At 46.5% G+C, this 10,561-nt stretch overlaps 1 protein-coding gene across 3 annotated transcripts in view; it reads left to right on the forward strand.

The window, feature by feature from the left end:
• Positions 1-8,949, forward strand: part of LOC144138416 (exportin-6-like) — a 44,946-nt gene extending 35,997 nt beyond the window's left edge. For all 3 annotated transcript variants that reach the window (XM_077670688.1, XM_077670687.1, XM_077670686.1), the window contains exons 16-18: positions 1,742-2,028; positions 4,331-4,600; positions 5,330-8,949. In XM_077670688.1, the coding sequence (XP_077526814.1) occupies positions 1,742-2,028; positions 4,331-4,600; positions 5,330-5,599 (827 nt within the window). In that variant the 3' untranslated portion in view covers positions 5,600-8,949. The remainder of the gene's footprint in view (positions 1-1,741; positions 2,029-4,330; positions 4,601-5,329) is intronic.
• Positions 8,950-10,561: the final 1,612 nt, after the last annotated feature.

Consider the following 10,561-nt stretch of genomic DNA (forward strand, 5'->3'; position numbering starts at 1 on the left):
ACTGTGTCTGAAGTTAAAATGTCTATTACAAGCGAGATTATTGATTAAAGTTCAAGGATGACTTGTCCCTGATAACCAATCTTCTGCATCCGATGTCTGTTATAAAAGAGGTCGATTTAATGGGAAAGATAGGGCAGCCAACCATGTGGGTCAATAGTGTCTCTTATACCCATTTGTCTCTTACATCAGTGTCTCTTATAACGAGGTTCAGCTGTAGTGAAAACGTGAAGACAGGCGCTGCTACCAATGGCTATTCCGTGCAACTCTCACCGAAAGTGGTAAATCGTCTGGTGTGTGCAATGTCTTTATTGATAGCTGCTGGATGGCTCTACTTGTTTATACTGGGGGCAGCGATACCGTTTTTTTGAGGAAGCGTGCAAGCTATGCACGAGCGGGTGGTTTGATGCCCAACATTTATAGGGCCTCAAAAGGACAAAATGTTTTTCTTCAACAAAGCGCCAATACCGATCACAGGTCCCTTGAAGGAACATTTTGCTTAGTGGTCCGGAGCTGCAAAGGACATTGGAGTTGGGGAAAGCATGACTGATTTGACCGAAACTGACCAAGCTGCTCGGTACATGGTAGTGTTGTATTCGGTTGCTTCTATCTATACCGCTATACATCATCGCTGCCTCGCTTGCTTCCGGTTTATCGGCGACTGCAGTGGCTGTTTGCGTCACGTTTGATCAGTATTTGATTAACGATTTCTGAACAATTAGGGCATCTTTGGGCTCCGAATTAGCGCTCAAATGGCTATGGGAAGGTCAGACTTTCATTTGAAACCAACTTTCTGGTTGCCTTTGGTGTCCCTCTAATCGGGCCACGCAGACAAAGCACAAGTTTGGTTCACTCAAAAACTTTCCTCGTAAAAATTATACGGACACCACTGTTAACACACACTTTACTCAAATAAGCTATATACTTAGGAAAAAAGGGAATGGCCATGTGACCCACTAGCTCATTTCCCGCAGCAGAACCTATGATGTCATATATGCCCAACTGTGCGATTGGCTGAGTCCGGCAAAGGCAAACGCAAATTAGGCAAGGCGTATTAGCTTGCCAAATGAGCTATTTGCACTTAAATGTAATGCATATTCATTTTACAGCAGTAATAATGGTGCAGTAAACAATGAAAGTTACAAAAGTACACGTAAACATAGAAGTACCGATGCACACTGCTGTTGGTACTGGGCGCACTATGCTTGTTTGAAAAAACAAAAGCTGCACAGCAGTCCACCGCTTTAGAGCTGTCTTACATGACACTGGCCGATTGGGGTAAGCAACGGTGTCTTTATGTGACCCTGTTTATTGAGCATACCCCATGTTTCACGAAACGATTACTTTCTACAGTAGCAAAAACAGGCCAGGTGTAAATACGGTCAAAAACAAAGCAACGGCAGACAACAGACCTGACTATGGTAGCGCCATCTGGGAGGACATACGGCAAGCAAGGCTGCAGAGCCGAATGACACAGTGGAAGTTCGTTTGAATGCGTGCACTTATGACTTCATTGTGGACGTCATGAAAAGACACGATTTGCCGGGAGAATCATAATTTTAACCTAAATTGATTAATTTCTCAGCGAATACGGCATTATTTGCTGCCGGGGAAGTGCTGGGGGCTCTACAAAACACGAAATCTTTCGAATAGAACAAACCGGCTGGTTGCCTTCAGTGTCCCTTTAATGCTTTTGCATTACAAATAAAAAAGGAGAAAACTGTTGGCTGCCATTGCTGTGCAGGTGGCAAGGTGTCGGAGGAGCCCGTGCTGTGCCTGGTTGGGGTGCTGCTGCGGGTGCTGGGGGCGCAGCTGGGTGCCGACCGCGTGCGCCCCCTCCTGGGGGCCCTCGAACAGCGCTTGCCGCCGCCCCCGGGGGTCAGCGACAACAACAATCAGGCTGCCGCTGAGGGGCTCGAGTGGATGCTGGGGCTGCTGTTGCCCCTGGTGCAGGAGCCCAGCCTCGGGGCACACTTCCTCCCCGCCGTCTTGGCACTGTGTCTCGACCAGGTGCAGCCACGGCTCACCCAGGTGGGTGCGGCGACCTTGGGGCCAGGCAGTGCCTCACAAGGGCCAGAGGGTAGTGAGTGGAGTGGGGAACTCAGTTGCTTGTCCTTCTCAAACGACCTCTCCTTGTCACAGAGAGGGGAACAGTGCAACACAGACGAAACACAAGAAGAAGAAAGAGACAACCACGAGTGCTGACTTACGGCTGAATTTTTATTTTTCGGCATGTCACATATAGTGTATGCTAACAGTAAAAAAATACAAGACAGCAGAAATAACACGAATGCTGGCGATAACCGAAGCAGTCGTGACGCTGCACCAACGCCATGTGCCGCAAACACGTGCTGAGCTATCTGTGGGACAGAAAGAATGTTTGCGGCACATGGCGTTGGTGCAGTGTCACGACTGCTTCGGTTATCGCCAGCATTCGTGTTATTTCTGCTGTCTTGTATTTTTTGACTGTTAGCGTACACTATATGTGACATGCCGAAAAATAAAAATTCAGTCGTAAGTCAGTGCTTGTGGTTGTCTCTTTCTTCTTCTTGTGTTTCGTCTGTGTTGCACTGTTCCCTTCTTTGTAATTATTCACCAACTCGCCCAAGCCTTGACCATTGCAAGCTCTCCTCGTCTCTCTACCTTCTGTCTCTCCACCCTCTCTTTCTCCATCCCCCCTCTCTCTGTACCTCTCTTTCCCTCCCCCATCTCTTTCTCTGTCGTTTCTCCCTCTCTCTCTAACTACCTCTCTCTCCCTCCCCTCTACCTGTCCAGTCTTTTGTTGTGCAGGATGTTGTGTGTGGAAACCATTAGTGTGAGGGAAAACAGCTTGGTGTTGGTGTAGTTTCGGGGGACGTAGTTTGAGCGGAATGTGCGCTATGAACGGCACTTTTGAAGTGCTTAAGAGGGGGATGTCGGTGTGCTTCGTCCTTTTTGCGGGTTTGCTGAACTTCGCATTCTTAGAGCACTCTCCTCCTCAAACTACAAGAAAGGACGGGAAGCTTGGGCCGGGCTCCAGTTTCCCAAGCTTGGGGGATGGAATTCTGGGATTTTTGCCGCAATTTAAAAAGTGTTTGTTGAATACCGTAGCGAGTACCGTAATACCATTACTAATCTACACATATGTAAACGCAAACGCTAGTTTTTGACCCACTCCTCACTGGTGTGTGGGGTGGTTATTATGTCATTCGCCTTCTCGGTGAGGAGGTTCACGTGTATGATTCTTAAACGCTGACACCAATCTTTTATGATCTCTGTTAATTTGTTTGATCGATCCTTTCTGGCCTAGCAGTAATAAAATAGCACCCTAAAAAGCTTGGTAAATAATCAGATAGGGTGCAACAAAAATTGTCAGTTTCGGTTTCCACTGCTTAGAGCCCAAAGAGCTGGCTAGTAAGTTTTGTCATTCATTGAAACATGCTGTCACTGTCTCTCTCTCTCTTTGTATATATGTGTTCTGTATGCGTGTGTGTGTGTGCATCCGGCCTCTCTACCGCATTTAGAGCTACTCCTTATCGTTCATGGCGTTAACTCTTTGCACACTCAACGGGCCCACAACGAAAAAGGCACAAAGACAAGTGCTGGTCTTCAGGTCTCTTTTTTGTTGTGTCCGCGTGCAGTGTGGTCAGTGTGATAGTCATGAATGCAAACATTTCCGCATTATTGGACTCCTTATCTGTTATCTGCAAATACACGGGGACCGCAAAGTGCTTCCAATTCACCGAACTTCTTATTAAACTGAAAGCACAAGAACAGTATTGTTACTACTCGCAACACATCTCCTTTCTTGATTTAGTTCAGGATCTCGACTTCCGTCACCAAGTCAAGCTTACGGCATGGGTTGCCATGATAGTTCACACTTGAAAGAAGGCCGATAGTTGAAACAAGGCCGAGGACCTAATAAGAGAGAGATGTGCACACTGGCGCCAGTCTCAACTGACGTGCCGCGTTATCGACTGTGCGCTGCCTTGGTTGCGATGGCGCCGACATAGTGCAGTGCACAGTGCTGTTCTGGTGCTTGATAAGTTTGAAGTTTATCGAGAAATGTCGATGCTTTTTATATGAAATAACTCCCAATTAACCAATATAATGGTCTTTAGCTTTGAATTAGCGAGAAATTTCTTCAATTAAATTGCATGTGAATTGCCAGGACCACTTCCAGGACCACGAACGCATCACTTCTAATTAACCGAAAATTCCAATTAAGCGACTTCAAATTATAGAGTTGGCTGCATATAAATCTGTGCCAATTACAAACCAGCTGCAATGCCCTGCCAAGAAGTTCCCCCTGAAACTTCACTACGACCTGTCACCCCTGGGTGTGCCCGTGCAGTGTCCCGGTCTGGTTGCTGTGCTTGGCCCGCCGCTGTTCCTACTGCTCGAACAGAGCCTGGTGTGCCACTGGAGGCACTTCTTCCCGGCTGGGGACGTGCTGGCCGCCGCACGGGGCGTGCAACCTTTGGCGGGAGGTACGACCCCGCCGGAGTTTGGACGCCTCATGGCCGCCTATGGCTGGTCCCTGCGCCTTCCGGAGCCAGCCCTCGTGCGCCAGAACCTCCTTGCCCTGTCGGGGCTCAACAGCCGCTGCCGCCTCTTCCACAAGGTTCGTGTTTCATTTTGTCGTAGAATGCGGCATCTGCCTGGCTCCAGACGTAAATTTGTTCCTCCGTATGCACATACGGAGTATGTGTATGGATTCATCTAAATGCTCCCGTATGCACATATGGAGCATGCACATTGATTCAGGTCTGTGCACCTGTATGCACATATGGAGTATGATCATGGATTCATGTTTATGCACCCATATGCACACATCCTGTATGCGCACCTGGAGTTTGCATACGGATGCATGCATATACATCCGTATGCATAAATGCCACATGTGTACATATGCCTCGACACAGCGTCAACATCCTAGTGACCCATTCCTCCCCAGTTCAGAAGTGACCTGCTCCTCCCATCACTGCCTAGAAAGTAGAATGAGCGCCACTGTATCCTTCAGGTAGTGGTACCCTGCATCCTTCACTAGAGATTCTCGTCGTCTAGCAGGAGGAAGCAGCAGAATCATGATACTCCCTCGCCAAGAAATATTTCACTTTTCGCCTTTCTTGCCAGTTTAGAGTCTACCGAAGATGAGTTTGTTGTTTGAAATGATTAAGAAAAGGCAGTGCATCTGGAATATGGACACAAGGAAGACGCGACTTACACAAGATTTTCTTTCGTCCATGTTCCAGCTGCGCTTTTTTCTTTTTCTTGTTAATCAACCAGTAGACCCAAAGAGCCACTGTTGTTTGAAAATAACAAAAACTTTTTGGTGTGTACCACCATGCAGCCGGCCTTTAGGGAGACCCTGCTGGCCCAGTTTGTGGAGGCGCTGCTCGGCTGCCTCGTGTCGTCAGCCGTGCGTGACCTGCTAAGGGATGAACTGCAGCAGCTGCTCTTTGAGCTGGCCGCCGTCGACTTTGAGGGATTCTACGGCCGCCTACTGCCATCCATGGTGCCCGCCGAACCATTGGCAAAACTCACCTGGGAGCGCGACCTGCCTTCTTTTGCCCGCCAGATGGAGCGCCTCGTTGGAGACTTGCGGCGTGCCGCAGGGTGAAGCCCTGTGTCCAACCTTGTTCGTGAAATGTGTCGACCAAAGCTCGAGCTGCTTGCTGTGAAACTTGACGAGTGCTGCAGGGTAGCACCCAGTCCCTGACAGTCTTTGCGAAATGTGTCAACCAAAGCTCGAGCTGCGTGCTGTGAGACATGCGGAGTGTCGCAGGGTGACACCCTGTGCCGACCAAAGCTTCAGCTGCGTGCTGTGGGACTTCTGGAGTACCATTTGCTAAACCAATGTCCCAAACGGGCCTGAGTGCTGTGTGCAATTAGGGGAACTCTTGGGAACTGTTGGACGCACATTCCTTCCATTTATGGTTTAGTTCTACGATGGTGCGGTGATGTGGACACTACCTCTTGCACGTCGTCTGGTGATCCTGCAGAAAACAGTCAGCAGTGCATTACATACATTCTGCATGGTTGTTGTCGTCGTACCGCATTTTCCTCCCTGTATAGGATTTGCGTGTGTTGTGAAAAGCACACCCAGAATGATGTGCTTTGAAGCGAAAGTGACTGTCTCTACCATTTCAGCCGCATGTTTCTACTTTTACACTGTACATCTGCACTGATGCAAGACAGTGCCTCCAAGCTTAATACCCAAAATGTTGTAGAATGTGTCACGCATTCTGTGAAGCCAACAGGGCTTTTTGTCATTTTGTTGGCGTGTGTCATTTTTTTTTTATTATAGTGTCAGTCTGTGTGGGTGCAACAAACAAGGGTTATTGTCTTCATTTTGTATATGAACCTTGCCTGCAATGCCCCTACATGCAAATTGTACTATAAGAGTTCTTGTTGCCAAGTATTGTATTTCAAATTCAGATTTGAGGAGTTAAACATGCTGAAGCTACACAGGCAGTGAGCTGCATCGTAGTGTAGGGCTCCGGAATGATTTTGACCACTGGAAGATCCTTAAAGAGGCCATGCAGACAAAACATAATTGGTTCAAATGGTTCATTTGAAAGATTGCCTCGTTGTAATTATACTGGTTCCACTTTTAACGTAAACTTCGGTCAAATAAGCTACATAATTGAGGAAAAAAGGGAATGGCCTTGCGACCCACTAGTTCATTTCCCACAACAAAACATATGATGTCATATGTGGCAGCTCTGCGATTGGCTGAGGCCGGCAAAAGCAAACGCAAATTAGGCAGAGCTTACAAGCTTGCCGAACGAGCTATTTGCGCTTAAATGTAATGCATATTCATTTTTACAGCAATAAGAATGGTGCGGTAAACAATGAAAGTTACGAAAATACACGTAAACATAGAAGTACCGATTCATACTACTCTTGGTACTGTGCGCACTATGCTTGTTTTAGCTGCACAGCACTGCGGTGCTTTGGGGTTAACACTGATTGGCGTAAGCGACGATGTCTTACTTGACCATATTTGTCGAGCAAGCACCATGTTTCACGAAATGATTATTTTCTACCTTAACAACAAGTCAAGTATAAATACGGTCAAAAACAGACAGAAAATGGCCTGCTGCGGTACGGTGGCGCCATCTAGGTTGACTAACGGTAAACAAGGCTCCCCAGCACATATGATGCCATTGCAGACGTCGCGAAAACACGTGATTTGGCGGGAGAATTAAAATTTTAACTTAAATTGATTAATTTGTCAGTGAATAAAGCATCGTTTTCTTCCAGACAAGTGCTGGGGGCACCACAGAAAAGATTTCGAATAAAACAAACCTGTATTTTGTCTGCATGGCCCCTTTGACGTGTGCCCGAATCTCGATGTACGGGCATTTTTAGCTTTTTGCCTTCATCTGAAAAGCGACCACCGCAGTTGGGATTGAACTTGTGTTCTTGGGCTCAGCCGCACAACGCCTCAGCCACTGAGCCACCGTGGCGAGTGAGCCTTGTATTTCATTACGTATGTTGCGGGTCGGCCTGTGGAACTGGCCAAGTTCACACCAAGACAGTGTTGCACTTTAAAGCAATTATAAAGTTTGTTGCCCTGCCTTCAATTCCAGGAGAAAAGTGGGAAAGAAGTAAACAGCCAATGGGCTCACACGTTGAGTATGAAGTTACATCATGTACTGCCAAGATGGGACAATGCATATGCGATCTGATAATAGTGTGTGACCAGGTAGGCGAGATTGAAATCCTGGTAGCCGTAGTTTTCTGTAAGTTTCAACTCGGCGCACTGGCGTAATTTTGCAATATTTTTGTTCAATGCTGCCCTTCAGGGCTTCTACTGCAACAATAAGTCTGTGAAGAATGTGAGAACATCCCTCTCAAAGACGCTTACAAGACACCCCTCAAGCATGGCTATAGCTGCTAATCATTTTAGCTGACACTGTGCCCGCCCTTATCGCAAGGCGTGATGGCTTTTTGATGCTGTATTAGTGTGATGCACTAACTCACGTGAAAACTGCTGGTTGGCCCCGCTTTCCTGATGGAGGCGAAAAGCAAAAATTCCTGTGTGTGTGAGATTTCGGCACACGTTAACGATCCCCAGGTGGTTAAAATTGATCCGGAGCCCTCCACTACGGCGCGCCTCATCACCTGTGTTGCGTCGGCGCATTAGACCCTACAATCAATCAATCAATCAATCAATCAATCAATCAACTGCTGGTTGGCAGTTTTAACCGTAAGCCTGCTAGCTATCACAGTACACTTTCGTCTTTTTTGTCCTGGTGTCACCAGAAGGAAGAAACATTCGTCTGCTTAGTCAGCGAACGCACGTGTTGGCACAAAAACCATGCCAATGAGCCTACATATGTGCATTCTCACTCTGTGCAGTTAAGTGTGGTTCCAGTGCATTGCTGGTGGAGTGCCAGTGCGATGCCAGTACAGTGCCAGTGCCGTAAACTGCTTTGCTCCCACATTTAGTTTGTCCAGAATGTTCATGTTGCACAGGCTGCCTCGACCGTATATTATCCATTTGCTTTATATTTGCACACCTGTTGTGTGAATGAAGAACTAGTCAATGCATGTCTGATGACCAATGAAAAGATGGACCTTGGGTGGACTTGTGTGGTGTTTTCTGGTGGATGGATTGTTTTCAGGGCATTAGGTGCTGGTTTGAAGCACAACTTCCATCTTTAGCTACCTTGAGCTTATGTTACATTTTGAAGAAAGCAAGTGCCCATATAAGTGCAGATGTCCATGAAATCTTAAAGAGTGAGAATTTAATTTATGCGTGCATGTGATTGCCTGAAAGGATTTTTGTTACTGTGTTGAAATATTTGTTGTGTTTTCTAACGTTTTTAATGCCAGTGTAGCCTGGTACTTCACACGATGTCTTTATGAAACAAAATGCAATTCAAGTTACCTCTTTAAGGTCTGTAAAAATTTGGAGTGCCTTTGGTTGTGATGGCCAGAATAAAAAAAATTTTTCAAGTTTGCGTGGTTCATTTTGCTGCATATATGCTGTGCATGTTTCATCAAAGGCGTCAGGGATATTCTATTCAAATTTAAAACTAACATGTCTTAAAAGTTTTGTGTCACAAACGAGGTGAGTGTGCAACCTTTCCAGCGGGACCAAGTGCAGTGAATATTATGTGTTTCATTAAACTTTAGTCGGAGCAAATTAGAATTTGTACTGGATGGCCTGAACTGTCTCAAGCATGAAGAAAAAGCAGGGGGAGAACTACTTTACAGGTAAGTCCTTATGACCTAGGAATCCTCGTGAAGTTGGTTGGTTAGATCCGGAACAAGAATGGCGCATACCCACTCTGGGGGATTTGGCAAAGTCTTATCGTGATTTCTCTGCTGAAGCAGCTTAGTAATTAGTTTCAAACGAAGGGAAAATAGGGTACAGGTGATGCTAACAATTTCGGAACAAAAAAAAATTCAAAGTTGGCCGAATTGCTCGCCACGTACCATTATTTTTTCATCTTGCACTATCATCATCGAACACGCGGAGAATCGATAATGCATAACAATCTCAATGCTAGAAAGCAACGCCAGTGCTGCATAACTACATTACGTTCACGTTATTGTCCCCGCAATATTTTACAAGCGATAATAAAGGCTATATTTAGCGTGGTTAGGAGAAATAAAATTGTAAACGCATACGCTACGTTGGTTTATCATCTACTGCTCTGTGTTATTTCAAATGTTTTTCAGGCTCTTGCGAGTTTTCAGATTCGTTCAAATTCTTAAATAAATCCGTTATTGACGTTGGCTGGACTTGAATCTGCGACAGCATAGCTTATGGCTCTGATAACTTCACTTCAACTGTAATGCAGTGCAGCCAAATAGAATACAAGAAAGAAACTTGCAGAAAAAAAGGAGTAAGCTCAGCCCTGTCCCAATGCAAGATGCAAGCTTCAACAGTTTACCAAGTTTACGTCCGTTTGGTAACCAGGGGCCCTATTCTCGACTGCACAAATTGCCGGCATTTCGCCCATGTTCTTTTTCGTAAGCACGACGTAAGCAATCAGTGACGTGCTGCACCTATAGGGACCGGGCGGCCGTTGTACGGCGCCACCGTCGTTTCAGCGAACAGCACCGCCCGTGGCGAACCGCTCGTCAGTGGAATGCCGGTGGCGGTCAGCGCAGCGTAGTTGTGCATGGCTTTCTGTCGTTTTTCTGCGGTGCGGCTTGCAAAGCGAATGTAACCCCACGTGCATTTTTCAGATCGGTAAATCTTGATTGTGGATGTGACGTTTACAAGGTGTGCCATGTGTGTTATTTACGCCCATACTCAGTATTTACAAATAGCAGACGACGCTCAATGCGCCAAGCTGGAAGTCAAGCTGGAAGTGAAAGTTCGTTGCTTCATGCAATTTTTTGATGCCTGCATGCAGTTTCGCGTATGGAGGAGTATACTGCAGTAAATGCTCCCACAAAGCCGGTGTGTGCAACCTATCTAGGAATGCTGCGGCGAAGGCCTTTGGCAGTTGATGATGAAACGGCGCCGACGTCGTGCACAAGCGAAAGACAAAGTTGGAGGGTGTCTTCGAAGATTTACCTCAAAACAGAAATTGTGACGGATGACGCTTCCGTATCT

This window comes from Haemaphysalis longicornis, unplaced genomic scaffold (genome assembly GCF_048455015.1).
Source record: "Haemaphysalis longicornis isolate Haplotype H1 unplaced genomic scaffold, Haemaphysalis longicornis Haplotype H1 scaffold_5, whole genome shotgun sequence".
Taxonomy (NCBI): Eukaryota; Metazoa; Arthropoda; class Arachnida; order Ixodida; family Ixodidae; genus Haemaphysalis; species Haemaphysalis longicornis.